Genomic DNA, 21128 nt, shown 5'->3' on the forward strand with positions numbered 1-21128 from the left:
ACCTCAAGTTCAGCAGCACCTCTATCCATGTGTTCAGCATGTGCTGTCGTGAATATGTTATGATGCGAGGTGGCATAAGAAGAGAGAGATACTGCAATTTGTGATCTCTCTTGACTAGAGCCACTTAAGCACATGTCGTGGTGCAGCATCTTTATTCAGCAAAGTGCGCGCTCAAACATGAAGGCGACCTTTGGAGAAAGGCCTTAACTTGCAACCAACATCAGAGAGCTGGCTGTGGTGCCTGTGAAAATATTCACACACTCAAACATGCGGGCCACAGGCAAGAGTAGATGCCAGTATGCAGCCTCGTAGAGTTGCAACTTGTTCGAAAATAAAAAATAACCTGAGAGAGGGGGAATTTTCTGGCTACCACGCTTATAAATGGTGGGTAAATTATCTTTCTGAATGCCCTTTTTGGCACTTATCCGCAGTGAGGGACTGGCCATGAATCGGGTGGTTAAGAGAAACGGACAAAGGCAAGGCTAACGTTTCAGAAGTGCTAACTAACGTTTTGGAAGTGCTCACGTCTTTGATTGTCATATTACCACCTGGTTCATATGGCCTATCGCCCCACTAGGTTTATGCCATTAAACGAGGAATCGTCATCACCACCATCACTTCAAAAGCCAAGTTGTCACATTTCAATTAAAATGCTATCACCCAATTCACTGCCTATCGATCATTCGTAGTTGGTTGCGCCACATCACATACGATCAGTCAATGAACCAACCAAAACAACACTTTCAGTACTATAGATTGTGGAAAAAAGAACTTAAGAAATAAACAATATGGTGAATGAAAGAAAAAGAATAACCAATTTAGCAATGTAACCGAGTTGGTTTCAGTGAAGTAAGATATGCAAATATTTATGCTGAGAATTAGGAGATTGAAACGAAGCAGCATGTGATAGTAATATTTTCTGGACTTCCTTCACTCTTTTTCAGCAAACCGCCCAATTCCTGGCCCATCCCCCACAGTGGGTATGTGCTACTTGTGCGTGCAGAGGAATGACAAAAACGTACAGCGCGCAATTGCAGTGCGATGCTGCATGCCACCCCTAAATTTTTACCTACGCAGGTCTGGTCTGGCACTGTGCCCTCTATGTTGTTTCTGCAAGGATCCCGAAACCATTGATCATTCTTTTATTAACCTGCTGCCGATTCGCAATTTAGAGAAAGAAACACTTCGAAATTCCATTCCAAAAATTAGGCATTCCTATAAACCTGAAAACATTCTCTCCTCTGGGGCAACTACATTGGGTTTTACCCACAGGGCACGTATGCAGGGCCATATGCGAGTTCCTTTGTGACACAAGGAGAATGCCAAGTTAATCTACTGATCTATTATTTATTATTTTACAAAATTTCAATTTACGTTATTTACTGATTTATTATTTATGAATTTACAAAATTACAGTTAAATTAATTAAGATGTATTGCCTTCTAGCTTGCTCTCCTTTCAAGAACACACGTTTTCCTATAACCACTTTCCGTTTAACTGCTGGCTTCTTGGCCAATCCCCCATAGTGGGTACGTGCCATGGTATAGGAAGCAAGCAAGCAAGCAAGTGTGGCACTCTATCGCGTGGCGCTTGAGGCATCATCGGAAGAAGAGTCTAACAGCTGGCCACGACAGTACCAGGCACCAACAGGCAAGTGAGCAAGCAAGGCACCACTGGTACGGGAAAGTATGTCGGTGGTCGGCCCGTTGAAGTCGCTGAACGACCTCATCCGCTTCAAACGACCGCCGCTTTGTGCTGTGGAGCCGCTGAGAGATATAGAGCGGGGCAAACCGGGACGCCCGAAAATCCTCTTCTGTCACGACATGGACAGCTACCTGGAAGACAAGTGAGTAACGTATGCAACTTGATAATTATGCGCCGATTATAATTAGCGCTGTCAGAGAGATATTTATGAATGAGGGGTGGTTTTAATAGCTTGCCAGCAAAGGGGTGGTGTAATAAAAAAAAATTCAGACGATTACGATACTTCCTAATGAGAAATTTCAGTGCAGCTCTACACGTGTTTCCATTTCACTATATATTGGCTGGCGCTGACAATCTGTCTCATGCGGCACGTTGCAAGTGGAACGAAGTCTGGCACGACTGCCTCGCTAAAGGGGGAGATCACGAAAGGCAGCATGTGGGTGACGCCTGGGTGCGATTCACAGCAGCCTCCGCAGACAGACCTCCGCTCATGCAGCACTTTGTTCCCATACAGACTGATAGATGATGAAGCCTTTAAATCGGCTGGCGGCACACGCCACCTAGCCGTGACTAGTAATATATTTTGTACTTAGTGAAGGGTGAAATGTCACTCTTGCCTTGATTTTGGCCACCAATCGGATAACCTCCATTCGGCTATTTCTAGCAGCTTAATGTCTATTTTGCCTCCACTGTCCCCAAACCACAACGTGCGCTATTCTGGCGCCATCTCGTAGCCGTCGTTGCTGCAAAGCCCGTCTTGTGCGGCACTATGCACTTTCCTTCACATGCATTCGCCATACCGTACTCCTCCGCTTTCCTTCTCGCACTTTCCACTACGCTGCCTTCCGTCTCCCACTGTGCTTCGGGTTCACTTTCATCGTTCGCTGTGCTTGTTCGCTTGGTTACAAGGGGCAACGTCGACGCTCACCGCAGGAACGGGCACCTAAGAGCTGTGCTCTAACATAGCAGTTTCGCCGCGACGGCGAAGCATCGATTGCTTAAGCAATTTATGAGACAGCCACATACGAAGCAAAGCAAGTCCCTGAAGCCTGACAATTTTTTGTAATTAAGTTAAAAGCGCTTCTTTGAAAGGCCCATCAAGAACCTCGTGAAAAGTCCTTGAGTGTGCTGAACGACATGCCAGTCGCTGACTATATGACTAAGGACACAAAATGGAGCCACAAGATTCCTTTCATTTGCTCTACGAAAACAATCTTATTGTGCTGTTATCGTTCCACTGCTATCCCTTTGCAATGGTAATTGCTGGTTCCTATGTTCTGCCTGTTTTGCAGGTATCTTTACGGCAGCACCAAGAAGGACAGCTACAGGTTCCACCACTGGCAAATTATTGACACCTTTGTATATTATTCGCACCACATGGTCACCATCCCTCCTCCTTGCTGGATCACAGCTGCGCACAAGCATGGAGTGAAAGCACTAGGTGAGGCTACCTTGTGCTTACCACCCCATTCACTGCTTCACGAATAACCTGCGGGTCACTCCGGGCATTGCTGTGGCGTGTTGTCCCCTATACAAATCTATACACTTAGTATTGTAAATATTATAGTAGCTCTTACACGCATGAAAGCCATCCTGAAAGTGGCATATCTCCAATTCATTTTCAAGTAAGCAAGAGACGCCGAGAGCAGAATAACAAAGTAAGTCAAGATTTCGGCTACATAAAGACATTTTTCCACATTGTGATCGCCATTCATAATTCAGGAGCCAGCCTGCCCTGCTTATACATATCTGAACCAGCAGAGGCAAGCCACTTCCTTAGAGCTATGATGACGGCATCCAAGTCCTGAAACGGTTGCCCATCTAGTTTTGTCTTTCATGTGTGCAAATAGGTGGACGTCTGAAATTGATAAACCCCGACTGTACGGTAGACATTGTCAGACTGACCAGCTAAATTTTACAATATGCTCCATTGTCGCAAAACCGGTAGGGAGCCTGATATGGCTGTGTTGCAAAGAAAACTGTGTTTTCTTCTCTAGCCTTATCTATTATTTACCCACCTAGTTGGCAATATGCAAGTGTTCTCACCTGGGGTAATTGGTTTTCTCTTAACATAGTGAAACAGTGCAGGTGATCGAACAAGAGATATGCGCAGTTCAGCACATCTGTCCTGTTGGTGTACCTCTTGTCCCAATGTTTGCACTTTTCATCTTGTTCAACTGGTTCATATTGTTTCCCAGAAGTCGCAAGTTAAAAAAGAGTTCTTAGAATGAATTACTGCAAAGAAAATTGGTTATAGCCTCTCACATACTAGCACTGTTCCCACATTACCACGACAGTGGAGACACAGACGGGAACAGCAGCAGTGTTGGCAACATCTTGTGAGGACTACAGAGTTCAGCCAAAGAGTGCGAAGCCCTTACTACAACAAGAAGCTGCAGTCTGCTCATCAGTAAGCATGACAGCGTTGAAAGCGTAGTGCACGTCATGTTAAAAGTAAGCTTGACTGTTTGTTTCTGGTGTGGACAATCATGCAACACGAAGAACTTGCATAAGGCAGGACAGCATCACATGACGTCACCACTAGCACTGCTCTTATTACGAATGACAACAAAGCTCACGAAACTGCGACGCAGAGACGTGGATGTGAGATGGTCTTTTCTGTTTCCGTGCACTTTTAAAGCGAACTTTTCTTTGCTTACCCTTCCCGGGGTTGGCTATATATGTAAGGTTACATGTGCACCGAATCCAAGTACCATTAAAAGGCTCAGTACAACCCTTGTTTGCCGATTGACAGTGTAGTGCAAGCAAGTACGTTCTGCATAACGAAAAAAATTAAATCCTTCGTAAAAGTTTAACCTAACGTTGGCTCACAGATCTCTATAATGCATGCTGACCTCTTCATTGAACAGCACATTATATTCAAATTCATTTTACTACAGTCTGGTTAACCTCCCTGCCTTTCCTTCTTCCCTTCTCTCTCTCTCACTTTTCACTTTACTATGTGCCACTGGATGTATGCCTACTCTTTCTTGGCCAATCATCCAGAATGGGCATATGTGCTGATGTGACACAAGAAGTTACACACTTCCACATAAAAATTGCATCATTACAATGTTGCGACCTTTCTGGCGGATAAACATAAACGTTTCGTAAGATCTCATATGTTCCACAATGTGAAAGTAAACAAAATTGCACGCATCGTCGTTAGTTGCGAAGAATTTAGTTAACAGCTTCACTAGAGCTTCGCTTCACATTGACTACAATATGTGCATTTGATCTACATAATTTTTTTAAAATTAAGAATGTTTCTGTTCTGACTAGTCCACTTCAGCACAGTTCCTTTAGCGCCTACTCTGTCCATCCACATCTCCCACTACAGTTATGGGATCTTGCCAAAATTCTCTAATAGAAACAATGCCTAAACAACAAAAGAGGAACCTCCTTTTTACAAAAGTACCTGACAGGTTCACAGTGAGAAGGCTTTTCTGCAAGCTTCATCACTGAGACAGTGAGGACCAGGTCTATTTTAGACATTTCTGCACCACATGGAGCATTTAGTCTCCCTCGCTTGCAGTTCTTTTTGTTACTTTGATTCGTCTTCATCTTCCCAGTGCCCTAGCTTTTGCCTTCTCTAAGTTACAACTAAGCTTTAGACTTCAGCTCAAGTTGATTTAAAATTATCACTTGAAAGGCACTGCTGCAGACAATGCAGGAACAGGAGAGTAAGCATTGCATTTCCGTGCTTCTTGCTTTCCGTGCCTGCATCGCCACAGTGCTGCTTTTGAATGTCAACTTGTTAATACACTTTAGGATTGTGCTGTAACAAAACTGAAGCTCAACCCATGCTAAAAATCCATTTATCCTAATTGGCTTGTGCTGACTGAAATAGTCATTTGCATGCACTGAACTGAGTTGCTTAGTATTACTGTGCTCAAAAACTGCAGACTATGGCCTTCTAATTTGGTGCACAGTGAAAAAGAAAAGGAAGATACAAAAAGATTACAAAAGTGGAATAAATTGTATTGTATCTACAAAGACTATATTAATGCCATACTCTAAAATAAATATTTTATACAGTACAATGTCAACACTGACATCATAATTCAGTGTCATTAAACACAATTGTCAAATTAGGAAACTAGAATTACAAGCTTCATGAACCCTAAACAAGATTCCACTGCAATCACATTTTCAGAAAGCAAACAAACGATTAGATCAAAGCAAGCTCAAACTTCAATAACCGTAGGTACTGATGCAAAAATTACTATAATCACAAACTTTGTATCACGGATTTGTTTTCACGTTATGCCTGTTCAGAATTCTCACGTAACTGTACACCAGCCATTTTTGGGCCTATCAGAAAGTGTATTAATGGGCTTTTCGTCTTCTCAGGAACTTTTACTCTGGAATCGGAAGAAGGAAGAAATGCTTTCAAGAAGATCAAGGGTGGCAACCAAGTTGATACAATCGCCTCTCAGCTGGCCCTGATTGCTGCTCTGTCCCGTTTTGATGGATGGCTTGTCCGCATCGCAACGAGAATGGTTAGTGCTCCAATTTTCTGGCGTAGTACAGCTGAACCTTTTCATAACGAACAGGCTTATGCGAAAAAAAAGAAAGAAGAAAATAGTCCGTTATAGCTGGCATTTCGATAATCCAAAGAAACGTAAACAAACTTTTATAATGTGTTATTCGCACCACATTGTCAAAAACACTACAAAAACTCGGTTATTTACGTCATACCCTGTCTAATTCTCCGCGCAACACCAAATTACTGTTATATAAAGCTATTGTTCACCCTATACTTGAGTATGGTAGTATTGTTTGGAATCCCTACAAGCAGTATGAAATAGGCAGAGCTGAGGCCATCCAAAGGAAAGCCAGATTTGTCTACTGACGTTATGACCACCAGTTCTCACCATCGTGTCATGTCCTCACTCAACCTAACATCTCTCGCCGAACATCGACACGTTAATTCTTTAAAATTTTTTCATGGCATTATTCATTCATCTTGTCGCCTCTACACTAATGAATATATCGCCTTTGCAAAAGTCTCTAGTAGGAGACATCATGCGCTTAACATTACTCCATTTTTTGGATGCACTAATACTTTTAAGTATAGCTTTTTGCCTAGAACAATTGAAACATGGAATTCGATACCAGGAACCAACCGTTCTCTCCCATTAAATGAATTCTTGTCTGTACTCGCTCAACATTGCACTTGAACTTTCTTTTTTCTTGCCTATTGTATTTCTTTTTTGTATTATAGTATTTTATCCACTCCTGCTACAGCCCCACCAGGGGCTGCAGTATGTATGTATAAATAAATAAATAAATAAATAAATAAATAAATAAATAAATAAATAAATAAATAAATAAATAAATATGCAGAGTAATTTTTAGCGTACAAAAGAAGCAAGTAAAAAATTATATATTGATGACACAACTACATGCAGGAAACAGTAATTTTTTATTGTACTTCGAGCTGTTTTTCAGGAATGAATGCCTGCTACGTGTGATTACATGGAAGTGCATGGTGAAAGCACACGGTAGCCGGTTTCTAAGGACAGAACAGTCCCAACTGTACGTTTTGGACTCTGTTAGGCTGCCGTTACAAATGCAGGTGAATCTGAAAATGAAACAACGCATTGAAGTTAGTTTTGGAATCATTCGAATTTGAATTTATGATGACAGCTTTTACAAGAAATGAGTAAAACTTGAGCGATTAGCCCATTGCATTTTTGTCTCCAGGATGGCAGCGTTGGCCGCTTTGTCAACGAGCTGCTTTCGGCCATAACCAAAGAGACGCACCGTTCTGTGCCTGGCTCCGTCGTCATCTGGCACGACAGCATTCTGCCCAATGGAACGGTTGAGCCGCAGAATGAACTGAACGACAGAAACCAATGTTTCTTCAGCCTGTGTGATGGAATCCTCCTTAACTACCAATGGGATGAGAGGCTGCTTCACAACTCTGCCGACAAGGCAGGTGAACGCAAGGGAGACGTCTATGTCGGCATCGACGTCTTCGCACGGGACACGTGCTACGATGGTGGCTATGACATGCACAAGGTAAGCTTTGATTTGTGGTCTCTCTGGTTAACCTCCCGGCCTTTCATCCCATTATTTCTGTTTCTGTCCCAAGGTTCTTGCTATACTCATGGTCCACTTCCTGTGGCAATGATGGGAAAGCTGGGAATGATGGGTCGGAGCTTCTGCACGTGTTACTACGCCAAGTAGTCTGGCAGCGTTTGACAATGCTTTTGGTTTCTTGGAACAGATATCAAATCAGCGCAGCCTCAAGGTGTTGTGGCTCCGCATTTGCCAAAATACACAAGAGAAAAGCAAAAAATAAGTCAAGTTTAGAAGTCAGCGGTATATTTTGCCTTATTTTGCAGTTTTAAATGAGATATTATGTTTTCTCAAGTTAAACTAACGCAGAGGAAAATGTGGGACTCTTTCCATGAATGCTCTGGCATGTGCTTTGCCTCCGTAGCCTTCTCTTCTGTCACAGAAACGTGTCTGTGACAGTTTCCACAAGCCCAGGCAACATTAACCATTCCTCTGATGGGCATACATTCATGCTTTTTTGTAAGTGTACGTTACCTAGTTATGAACATGACAATTTTGATTTGTTAACTTGTACTTGCCACGAACTCGCATTATACACCCGTAAATAAGAAACTATTATATATTCGGCTACATCTTGTGCTGTTGTACAAGGCTTGAGACTATTTACCGTTCAGTTTGGCAGATCACTTCTGCAAATTCCCGTAAGGTGGAAGAAGGTTCATGAAAAGGAAAAATCGACGTCCACCTGGCTGTAGCAGGAAGCTACAAAGAATACCCATATGTACAGTGCTCAACGATTGAAATGCGATACTCAGACAGCTTGGCAGCCGGTGCTTTTTGCGCCACTAGTGATCGCTGGGTTATTTCTGAGGAAGCCAAACATAGTTACGACATAAAAAAATTCTCGCTTTCGTCTGACACAAAAATGCATCATCTCAGTGTCACCAGTTCCCACTGGTGGCATAAGAAAGTACTGGCTGCCATGTTGTCCGAGTATCGCGTTTCAATCGCTGAAAACTGTACACAGGTTCCCTTTGAAGCTTCTTGCATTAGTCAGGTGGATCACAGTTCCATATTTCATTTGCTCTATATATGTATCTGTGTATTAGTGTTCCTCAGTACATATCTGCTGTTGAGTGCGGAGTCAGGGGTTTCATTTCTGGCTGCTGCAGCCGCATTCTGACGGGGCCAGTTTACAAAAACGCTTGTGTACTTTACGCATTAAACTCATTACAACCCTAGCATCAAACCGAGATATGCATTAAACCCCAGCAACCCCAGATAGCCAAAATTAATCCGGAGTTCTCCACTATGAACGCCCTCATAGCACATAAGTTGCTTCGTGACATCAAAGCTCACAATTTGATTTGAATACACTGTACGATTGTCTTCCATAATTGCATGTTTATTTGTCCTCAAACTGCAACATAATATATTTCACAGTGTTTTGTTTAGACATATTGTATGTGCCACCATTACAACATATATCTTAAGGGGGCTATTAACCTGCGAAGCTCCTGACGGCTTAGTTGCCTGTCTAGCAACTAGGCAGGCTTAATCAGCATCTTGAAGGAAATGTTAAAGGGCCCCCTTTTGACCTTAGTGCAAAAGTACTGTGCTTGATGGCTAGTGATTGCAAAGTGAGGCATTCTCTAATATAAGCTGACTTCAGGCGGGAACCGCACTAAGTACACAGACCAAGTGAAGCGGCGCATCGAAAATGACACATCGCACTGAATGACAACTGTTCTATTTTCGCGACAGGCAAACATTTAGGTACGCTGAAATGCTTCGTCAAAGGCATGACAACATGAAAACATAAAAAGTTAGGCAGAAGACAGTCACACGCACAGGTGCATGTGCATGGAAAGTGTGCCCCACAATAGGTTCAGGCGTGCATGCACCGCCATTGGTTACTGCCCCCAGCTTCTTCTTTTATGTTTTCATGTCTTTGATGAAGGGTTCCAGCATATTTAAATGCTTGTCTGTCACAAAAAGTAAATCAGTTTTCAGTCAGTGCAAAGTTCTTTTTTTTCAATGTGCCTTCACTTTATCCAAGTCCTTAGTGCCGTTCCCGCTCGAACACACACACACACGCACGCACGCACGCGCGCGCCCACACACACACACACACACACACACACACACACACACACACACACACACACACACACACACACACACACACACACACACACACACACAAGCTAGCTGATGCTTTCACATTAATACATTATATTTGCAAGCCCAACGCCTATAATTTTCAATTTCATTTCAGGCAGTTGCGATTGTTCGCGGCTATGGGTTGTCAGCTGCCATATTTGGCGCCGGCTGGGTCTATGAGGTACAGGACAAGAGGAGGTTCACGGAGAACCAGTGCCTGTAAGTTCTGGAAGCTGTGATCTTCATTGTTTCAGATAAGAGGCCAGAGCACCTCTCCCAAGTCAAATCGCAGTTCTTGACGTTTTCTTGAGACTATACTTTGTAACTTGGGTCTGTATTCACGAAATTTCTCTCAAGTAGGAGCGATTCCTCGGTCGGCATTTCATCACCCGTCGCTTGTGATAGTGATTGGTGTGATAAATGGTGTTTGCCAAGGTGATAGCCAATCACCGGCAGAACTCATACAAGAAAAACTTTATGTATATGGGCCCAGATTATATGCATGTTAAAACTGATGCTTATAGCATACAAATATACTACATACGTTGGGTGGCAAAGTAAAAAGTACAGAGCTGGACTGTCCGTACAATTGCTGCTGCAGTAACAAGATGGTTACGTCAAAAAGGGAATTCACACCCGGAAGAGTAATCATGAAATCTTCCTTTGGCTTATTATTCCTTTTATCACTCTGCATTACATTCTCTTGATGCAGGTTGTGGGCCCTACCGGAGGAATGCAGCTCGGAGTGGCGGGCCAAGACACTACCCCTGTCCAGCACATTCTGCCAGGGATTCGGCACGAAACAGTACAAGCAAGGGCAGGTCAGCCAATCACTAACTGAAGTGCACGCATAGAGTGAAGCAAGGGAAATATGTACAACTGACAGAAATGAGTCTTTTCGGAGCCACAGGATGTAACGACAAAATAAGTTTTCTCTATTTCACCTCTCAAATCGGAAACGCAGAGGTGGACTGTGCAACAACTACACTCTAACTCCGCATCCTATGGCTGATGTGTTAGGCACAACTAAATTTGAAAGTGCCATATTTATTCGAATATAGGTTGTTTTTTTTTTTTTTTTTTTCCGGAAATGCTACCCAAAGTGAGCTACCGACCTATGCGTAGTACAGATTTTGGGGCCAGCTCATTTGTTGCAGTAAATGAGGTTATAGCACTGAATTGACAAGGACAAGAAAGACGGAAGGACATGCTCTATCCTTTCGTAGTGCACGTCCTGTTGTCTTTCTTGTCCCTGTCAATTCAGCACTATGACCTCAATTACTACCGATCTATATTTGTGAACAAAGTTAGCAAAAGTATCGAGCTAATCGAGTTCCTCCGTAGTGCCCGCCATAAAGCCAATCTGGAAATTATCCAGACTGGCTTTAAGGAATGCTGCATAACCAACGAACTCGGCGGCACCAAAGACGATGTCATTTGGTGTGCGAAACATCAAACGAGGACGACTCTTGCCAGTTCTGAGAAGGATGCAGCTTGTAGCATTGACTAGTGAGATTCAGTAGCCAAGTTTACGTTTTCTTTTTTTTTTCATTTTTCTCAAAAGATGTCGGCCGACCAAATTCGAATTATAATTTTTTTATTACTTTTGAGTGAGTGCAATATAAAGGTATCGACCTATTTTTGAGTAAATACAGTAGTAACAATAAGCAAATAATAAGTCACGCGACTGGATGTAATGAACCTAAAATTTTTGAAATTAAAAAAGAAATTGATTGCAGTAAGCGCATCAGCCATAGAATTTGGAGGTGATGTGTCTTAGCTGCACACTCAATAATCAAGTTCTGATGCTGACGTGTTGGTGTCAACTAAATTTTTTTAAATATGATACTAAGAAAAAAAAGTTGCACAACTTGGGTATAAGGGACCCAAAATTTAGAGCTTTTCATGTAAATTTCAGTTTAAACATTTTTAGTAGTGAATGCCTTCCAGGATTTATCAGAATTATCTCAAAGTGCAGACCGCTATCAGTATGCAAGCTTTGGAAGGCTCCCATCAACGTGTTCAGGTTGTTGGTATACATTCAGTTATCTGAAGAAGTAGAATTTATTACACGGTATGCTAGTGTGCAAAAGTTCATAAATCGTGTTCCAGTCCGTCGTGCCAGCACCGTGGTTCAACCTGTCCAAGCAAGAAGTCCAGCCCCGAGACCAGGGAACGAGGCTCTGTGGGGGCGGGGGGTCAGCCGTGGTGCACACGATGGACGCGTACACAGGCGGTGGCTGCCTCCGTTTGGAGTACGACCCGAAACAGGCGCCAAGTTCCAGGGTCATCCCTTACTTCAGGTGAATCTGTGGTACCTTAATACAAAGATTAGGGTGGCTTATGGCATCATTTAGTACTGAAATTCCTACAGGAGTGTCTGCTGCTGCGGTTCTTCGGCTACAAATCAATCAATCAATCAATCAATCAATCAATCAATCAATCAATCAATCAATCAATCAATCAATCAATGTTTATTATTACATTTGAACTTAATCAGAGCATAAAAAATATAGGTACAGATGAGGGTCTCAAAGTTCAAGACTGCAATGGGACCCTCGTTAGTACATGGATTTGTCTAATCGTTGTACTAGTGGCCTCGGACGTTTTCTTGGCTTTATTTACTGCACTTTTGATGACCTCACTGGCCTAAACGATGTAGTAGTCTTATTTTTGTAGAGGTAGAAGGCAATAAGACTGAAAAAGCATAACCATGCTAAATTGTAGCACTTATAACGCAACATTTTGTTGAACATGGTCTTTTCGAACTCGCGAGGCTGTTCCAAGCCAAAAAAGAATAAGTTTAGGCAAATCCATGAACTAATCCATCATTCTCATGTTGGCTTGACTGCCCAACTTACAGCTCCCACAGGATGGATGGAATGGATGGATGTTATGAGCGTCCCCTTTGGAACGGGGCAGTGGGTTGCGCCACCAAGCTCTTGCTACTATACTGCCTAATATTCTACCTAGGTTAAACAATGAAAAAAAAAAAAAAAACCACTATGAACTACCATGCCCAAATTTTCTGATCCCCTATTGCGAACTGTGCTTTTGTACGTCTCCGTCTTTTGTTGTTTCCCTACTTTTCTTCCACCAATCCTCCAGTCGCCTCTCACTAATGACTATTGCGGACGTGTTTGCTTTACCACTGCTCCCTCTGAACCCAAGGGCTTCAAGGAGCCCAGTGGTGCCTAAATCGACCACTGGGTAGACGTCTTCACATTCTAATAAAACATGCTCCGTAGTTTCCCTAGCTTTACCACAGCAAGCACATTACCACGCAGACACTAACACGAGAGCTCCCTCTAGTGGCTATTGTAGGAAAGCCCGTGCTATGATCTATAACACTCTATGGTATGACACTACTGTATTGGTGAGAGAGAGAGAGGGTAAGGCAGGGAGGTTAACCAGACTGAATCCAGTTTGCTACCCTACACGTGGGGAGGGGAATGAGAGAGAGAGAGCTTAGGTGTAGGGTGTCTTGGTGAAATTATTACTAGGACAGTGGTGTGAAAAGGCCAGAGGCAAACTCGTCATTAAACTCATAGCTAAAGCACAGCAATACTGAAGCTTTTTCATCAAACTCCGAGCATGCTTTGAGTACTTTCTGTGGGGTGTTATTCTGTAACTGTGCCCAAGAAAGTTCCGTCTTATAGTTGATTTCACTTTCTGCACCTTCACCAGACACCAGTGCTATCTCTGTGTTCATCCTTTCCATTCCAGTCCACTTGTTTGGTAATGTGAAAATGTATATGAATTGAATGAAGATGACTGGTGTTGCAGCCTTTGTAATGCACAATAGCTTGGGCAAATTTAAGAACAGAAATATCCATGCTGTTATCAACGTTGCACTGTTAAAATCAAGTTCCAAGAATTAGTTAATGCACATTTTATTAACCTTTTTAGTCTTGAGATACCAGTACACAGCTTGAAAAAGTTTTTCTTTTATGTGATGTAACCCCGAGTCAATCATACAAAATATAATAAGAGACAGCACAATTATCATTGGAATAATGTCAATGTCAGACGTTTTCACAAGATCCCTAAGTGTTTGTTTCTAACATGCTTTATTTGGTGCAGTTTCTTCAGGCTCAATAAAGTTAAATATCTGAAGAAAAGAAACTGAAAAGTGTTTTCTTAGGTACAGCTTCTGAAGAGTGCGAGAGGGTGCACGCATGTGCGGAAGCCCCTTGCTGTATTACACATGGTAACATTTGACTGGTTTGTGTGTGTCACCAGCATGTGTGACTAAACACCCGATCTTTTCAATTATAGCACTTCTGTAAAATGCAGTTGTTGCATTTTTGTAGGAAGTTAAATCACGTGATTCCAACTGAAATTATTAATGTGTACTTCCTGTTCTGCTAGTATAATGAGGCAGCTCAACTCTGCATGCTGGATGATGAAATAGAATCAAGATCAACGCTGCAGTAACTGATCAATTGACTGAACTTGATGTAAAAGAGCAACACCCTGGCAATCAGAGATGTCATATTGGGGCGTCACCTGAAGTTTCGGCCAGTTGGGTATTTTTACAACACTACCTAAAATAAAATAAGTAATAATATCTTCACTCTGCGCGTCATCAGAATGTGGCTGCTGCAGTTAGGATTTGAACCTAAGACTTCCTCTCGCTCAGCTGTAGAATGCCACAGACACGTGGACACCATGAAAGGGACTGCATAGGAACTCACTGGTGCAAGAGTGCCGATCAATTACACATGCACGGAGACAAGAAAAAAAAAAAAAGAGAAAAACTAGCCTGAGGATCATTTTTACTTTCATCAAAATAATGCCGATTGTCAAGTCGTGATCACGTCTGATGCACATTCCGGCATGTCATATTGTGTGAAAGGCCACAAATTCTAGTAAGAGACTGCATTTTCTCTTTGGGAGAGGGGTCAACCCCATCGGTCGTTTGACGACGCCAGGCACCGGCACCCACAAGTTCACCCACCACAAGTTTAGCTAACACAACAAGTGCAGCTATCACAGTAAGTTCAGTAATAGCAGGTTCAGCTGTTAGAGCAGGTTAAGCTGTCGCAGGTTCAGCTATTGTAACAAGTGCCGCTACAGCTGTGCGAGTTCGACTGCGCGAGTACAACCTTCACAAATTTCCGCAGGTTGTTTGGCTGCGACGTGCCACTGGACCCTCTGTGCGTCAGCTACACGTACAAGACGCCGACTGGCTGTGACGTGCCACTGTACCCTCTGTGCGTCAGCTACACGTACAAGACGCCGAGCTGTCTAGCAGGGCACGACATCAACCTGATTTTGAAAGTCAGGGATGCGACAGGCAAGAGAGAAGAGTTGTCCCTGGGTTCAGTCATCACCGTGCCTCAGGGAGGCAACTACATTGCACGGCGTGATATCGCCAACAACTCGCAAGGTGACCCGGGTAGCTCTGCAACCCTTTGGTTGACAAGGTTTGTCAAAAAAAAAAGATACGATATTTGCATCATCTTGGTCAAAACTATTCAGTTCACCTCCAATACAGGCTGAAAAGGCACAGCTTATTAAGAATTGAAAAGACAGTTTAAGCTGAAGATACAAAGCATAACATGTAGATTGTAGGGCAAGCACTTACTTGTACTGTGGCATGTGTTCTTTTGTATCCTGCCAAAACTTGTTGGTTTGTTGTATTTAAAAGCACAAGTTAAAATGTAGTGACTGTTGGAAGGGAACATTTTGTTTATACCATTGATACTTAACAAAAATTGTTGAAGATAGCAAATTTTCAGAAAACAAAATGATATTGTCGATATCCGATTGCGCGTTGTGTGACCAAGAGCGACTGCGCAAGCAAAGTAACATCATATTTCATTTAATTAAAGTATGGGGTTTTCCATGCCAAAACCACGGTCTAATTATGAGGCATGCCGTGGTGAGAGACTCCGGAAATTTGGACCCTCTGGGGTTTTTTAACGTGCACGTAAATCTAAACAGATGGGTGTTTTCGCATTTCGCCCCCATCGAAATGCGGCCACCGTGGCCACGATTCGATCCCGTGACTTCGTGCTTAGCAGCTCAACATCATAGCCACTAAGCAACCATGGCGAGTGACATCATGCTCTGTACAAAATCCAAGTGTGATAAGATCCTGCCACATGCTGTATGCATTGGGACAAGTTGCAATGTTCTGGCTCATATAGTGGCTCTCACATCAGTCACCTGCTCCTCCTTTACCATCTTGGTGCCAAAGTCCTCCTTAATATTTCCGTCCCAGTTCTGGCGTAACCAGTTACCATGGGCTACTGGTTACCTGCTCTGCACCATTACATAGCCACGTGCCCAACTAGGAGGCTCTAGCTCGGGGGCTCGTATTTCAATATGTGGTAAAGCAGAAAGTTCTTTTTGGAAATCACTGCACCAAATTTGATGGTTTGCTGTAATTAAAGAAAACAGTTGAAATGTAGTGACTCTTGGAAGGAAATTCTTTATCTAGGCCATTGATCTCTTACTATAAATCGTTGAAAATAGCAAATTTTCAGAAAACAACATAGCATCTAACTTTTTATAACTTCTTGTCCATGGAATACCATGACTTTAGAACTTCAATATAACAAAATGTATTAATACACGACTCCAATATAAAGAGATTCCACTGCAGCTGTGAAGGAATACCGAGACAATAAACGGAAACTTCCAGGGACGCAGACGGTCAAATGGTTAAATTACAAGCGGCTACTTGCAAATGCACTTATCCAATTGCGTGTCGCGCGACCAAGAGCAACCACACAAGCAAAGCAACATCATGTTCCGCATTAAGTCCAAGTGCAATAAGATCCTATTGTGCGCTGTATGCTTTGGGTGAGGGTGAAAGCGTGTGTGCGAGGGTGAGCCAAGAAGGATGGTGGCTTGAGCGAAGGGAAAGGGGAGCGCACTCATGGTAATGCAATTAGGAGCGCATGAGGGCAGGGAAAGGAGGGAAGTAAGTTGGTGGGCATCTTTTTTTTTCGAGCAGCCCTGTCTGCGCATCGCCGTCAGCGTGGCTGGGCTCACATGCAGCCTGTGCACCAATTCAGAGGCAATGTGTTGCGTGTGCAAAGAGTGGCCGTGCTGTGATGGAATTATGTGTGCTGTCTTCCCGCACATTTACTACTGGTGGTTGTGTAATTTCAATTTTACGAGATGTGTTGAAGCGAGAGGCACATGAAGCATTCGCTCCCCACTGCCTGCACTGTACCGCAACCTAATCCCCCCCCCCCCCCCCCCAACCTGCTTGTGGTGTCGCGGAGCTTACATGGCATCTCGTTTTACAGGAAATACCATGTCAAGGACGCTACGGGCTCTGCGGTTCTTGAGGAGATTGGAATCTCCTTCAACTCCCACGAGCAGAACACTTTTCTCCTGGGTGAGGTTGTCGTGAAGCGGCCAGACGGCGCAGCCAGCAGCGAAGCGAAGGACTCTGATGCAGAAGCACCAAGTGATGAGGACAGTGCAGGCAGACCAGAGACGGAAGAGAAACTGCACGAGTGGCTAGCGAAAAGAGCCGCGGCAAATGCCGGACAAGCAGACGACCCAGTTGCTTTCGACATCTCGATGTCGAGCGACGAAAGTGACTAGTGAAAGCGGGAAGCAACGTGCCATCAAGGTTAACGCCCAACGATATAAGAAGTGAGGGCAGCCCCGGCCGCATGCAGTAGCCAGCTGCAATAAATTTCTATCTGTGTAGGTTGCTCTTAGTAGTCTGCCTCAATAAAGCTGGCAAGACGCACAGAGCTAGATATAGTGCATAGTGATTTGGCAGTTGCTTAACCCTAAAACATGCAACAGAAAAGTTATGCCGCAGCAGTTGCACTGCCACGATGCGGCGAATTTGTGTACCGTAACAAGTGTGGGTTGTCGTACAGTGAAGCTATGATGACTGGATAAGAACATAATGCGCAGTCTGTGTGTGATGTCACAAGTACTCTGTATTTCTACCGCCACTTTTGTTTATACTATATGTGTACAAGATGACTAACAATACACAAACTTTATTGCCAGTAGTGCAAGTGCTTACTACAGTCAATTGACTCTGGTTAACTCAATTTTTTTATTGTGGTGACTGGTGGATTGCAATTTAATATGCAAGTTTCTAAGAAGTTGACAGAAAGAAATTGTAGCCAGGAGGTCCGGTGAAAATTCACGAAGCGTTGAAAAGCGTCGAGAAAAGGAAGGGGGGGGGGGGTGCGTTTGCTGGGAAGTTTGCGCCAATTTAAAATCGATTGGAAGGAGAGGGTGGGGAAGGAGGGCGCGTACGGGTAGGGGCGCTTGCTCGGGATTTTACGGTATTTTTTTCTGAGCTATTTACTGTGCAAACACAAAGGAAACTTTTGCGTCCAACATATGGTGAACTGTCACAGTGTTTTTCTGAAACAGGCTTCTATCGTATATGGTACACATGTGCTTCAAGATATCTATCACACGTACACAACAACTCAACGGTCAAAGGCTGCTACAGCATAGTTTGTGTACATTTTCCTAGTTCAAGTTGTTTCACAGCGACAAATTTTGTTTTGCAAACCACGGAAAATGTAAAAACAGCTGATAAATAGCTACAATAAAAGTGAAAAGGAAACTGATAAAGCTAACTGATCAATAATTTAAACAAAAGAAAAGATTACGCTAACTTTACAGAGAAGCTAAGCCCAAAAATGTCTTCTTGCAGTACAAGCACCGTGCTCACTATATTCCGGAGAATGCAACTAACAATCTGCCATAGTATACGATTGCCCTCTTATCCCCCCCCCCCCCCCAAAAAAAATGAACAACAGACATCTTGTAGCCTAATGTAAACAATGTGGGAGGGGTTTGTCTGGTATTGTACCAACAATCTCATAGGTAACTGGGCTTATTGCGGGAAGATGCAGGCCGAAAAATGAAATTTTTTGTTTTAAAGATATTGTTTATAGATTTTGATTCCACAATTATGCTTCAACATCCTCTACGTGCAAGAATGTTGAACTATTTCTCCAGCAAGAAGATTGTGAAAAATTATTTTAATTGGGGCATGGTAGCTGCAGGGCTATTATTTTTCCATTCACGCTCCATAGATGAGGCTCACCACAACCACTGCCCACATCACCAGCTTTCCTGGTGCAACAACAGACGAGCACTAGCCGAGTCGACACCAGCTGATTCTTCACTTTACACCAGTGCTTAGGTGAAGGCTGTGCTTCGTACATATAGAGGCTGACGACCGAAAATCTGCTGTTTCGCTGTATTCAGGGCAAACTCAAAAACGCCGATGAGCCTTTCAGCAGCAAGATTTGGTCACTGTGCCAAAAAAAACAATTTGCTTCATGCTGTGGAGATAGCCACTTCTACAACCATGCTGTTGTTCAACAAAGGCCACATGTAGGCTTTGGTTCTACAAGGGTTGGCTATCCTGCCAAGTGATACATTCCTAGCTCTGAGCAACCAGAGAAGGATCAAAACAATCTCTGGAACACAGACAGCTGAAGCTATAAATTCTTATTGTCAGAGTGCAGCAAAGAAAACTGGGTCGGAGAGGGAAGCTCTCAAAGTTTATCAGGATACCACCGACGCAAGAGGAAAATTTTCAACTGGAAACACTGTTCTCCATTCTGGGCAAATTTCATGTAAATAGATCATATGCAACAGTAACGTCATGTTTATGAATTTTCAACTTCATTTTACTCTTTCTTTTCAACCTTACAATGTTTTTTGCTAGTACTTGTGCAAAAAAATTTTTTGTAATTAGTGTGGCTCAACCTCGACCAAATTTGACATGCTCATGCACAAGAATTTAGAAGACATTAGTGTTTGGGCATTGTTGTATTTTGCGGCAATTTTCTTCATGTGTTTTTAAGGATATGAATAACGAATATGTGCTCGATAAATATACTTATCAATAATTTTTTTTTACTGAAGTAATGCAGCTTGAAGGAAGGTTTTCTTTTGCTTATTTTTAAATATTTTTTAACAAGTGTGTATAGCCTATTTTATAAGTCTCTCCTAGGCTTAATTGTACCTGAGCCTTGCACACTTTTCCACTTCCAGGAAGCACAGAAAAATAAATAAAACATTGAGAAACTAATATATTATAAGAAAGGAAAATGAGCTCTCTATTGTGCATGAATTCAATCCAATTACTTTCGTTAATAACAAAAAAAATCTTTATCTCAAAGAAATATTACTAGAGAAAGTTGATGCACCAGTGCCAGCTGAATTGTCAGCACCGTAGCTGTACCAGTGTACAAATGGAGTAAGCACATGGATCTTAACACTTGGCTCAAGACTTAAACTGCCGATAAACATTTGTCATAGCAAGTGCATTCAATGGCAATAATAAACGAACTTCCAAGCACCATCGCCCAACGTCTCGTGGTGCAGCCAATATGGGATAAATGGCAAACGGACCTGAATAAGTTGATTGCCTGCAATAAGTGCAAGCCTGGAAATACAGTCCCTCATTACTCGAACTCCGGTATCTGAAAATATCGGTTAAGTTTAAATTTTTCCCTGGCTTAATTGGCTTCAAACCCACATATTTTTCACCTCTTCTCTCGAAATGCTCTTGTGCCATACTCTGGATAAGTACCTCAAAATCTCGACTGCGAAAATGCAAATCTCGACTGCAAAAGTCACTACCCAAATGTTTCTACACTTCGAGCGCAGCTGCAATATTGCCAAGAAGTGGGAGGACCGCAAGTTTACAGCGAATTCTGCTTTATTCCACGCCATTTTTGTCATCTAGCAGTCACAGCTAGTTGCGATCTTATTGATAACATGGGCGGACTGTCGCTTTGACCCCTGAATATCTCCGTAACATGCATGCTCACATTCATGGTACAGATGCACCGAATGTCTGGTATGTATTTGGCATTTTCTTAAGTATAACAAGTTCAGGGCCACCATTTTGTCACAATGCCTTGCTCTGTGAAGACATTCAAGCAATAACTCTAGCTCACAATGTCTTATTATGTTAATTACCAGATTCTAACGCATCCCTTTCTTCGTTTTGGAAGACCTTGACGCAGGTGGACCGTTGCTACGACCACTGACGAAGCGAGATGTGAAATGGCATCGAGAAAGGCACTGCTACAAAATGGTGGCCCTGAACTTGTTACCTAAGAAAATGCCAAAAACACGCCAGACATTCGGCGCACCTGTACCATGAATGTGAGCATGCATGTTACGGAGGTATTGCGCTTTGTCAGGGGTCAAAGCGACACTCCATCCACGTTATCAATGAGATCGCAACTGGCTATGAATGGTAGATG

The 21128-nt window shown here is 42.9% G+C and overlaps 1 protein-coding gene across 2 annotated transcripts; it reads left to right on the forward strand.

Annotated features, from left to right (window-relative positions):
- The first annotated feature begins 1514 nt into the window (after window positions 1-1514).
- Window positions 1515-17616, forward strand: LOC135912904 (cytosolic endo-beta-N-acetylglucosaminidase-like). Of its 2 annotated transcripts, none has more exons than XM_065445504.2 (9): window positions 1515-1846; window positions 2997-3145; window positions 6058-6206; window positions 7414-7731; window positions 10010-10113; window positions 10607-10715; window positions 12007-12197; window positions 15021-15286; window positions 17160-17399. In XM_065445504.2, the coding sequence occupies exons 1-9, from the start codon at window positions 1689-1691 to the stop codon at window positions 17264-17266; spliced, it is 1551 nt and encodes a 516-aa protein (XP_065301576.1). In that variant the 5' UTR covers window positions 1515-1688; the 3' UTR covers window positions 17267-17399. The 2 variants fall into 2 exon arrangements, with proteins under 2 accessions (XP_065301576.1, XP_065301575.1); XM_065445503.2 differs by having other exon boundaries at window positions 1518-1846; window positions 15021-15323; window positions 17160-17616.
- Window positions 17617-21128: the final 3512 nt, after the last annotated feature.

Source organism: Dermacentor albipictus, chromosome 8 (genome assembly GCF_038994185.2).
Source record: "Dermacentor albipictus isolate Rhodes 1998 colony chromosome 8, USDA_Dalb.pri_finalv2, whole genome shotgun sequence".
NCBI classification, from domain to species: domain Eukaryota; kingdom Metazoa; phylum Arthropoda; class Arachnida; order Ixodida; family Ixodidae; genus Dermacentor; species Dermacentor albipictus.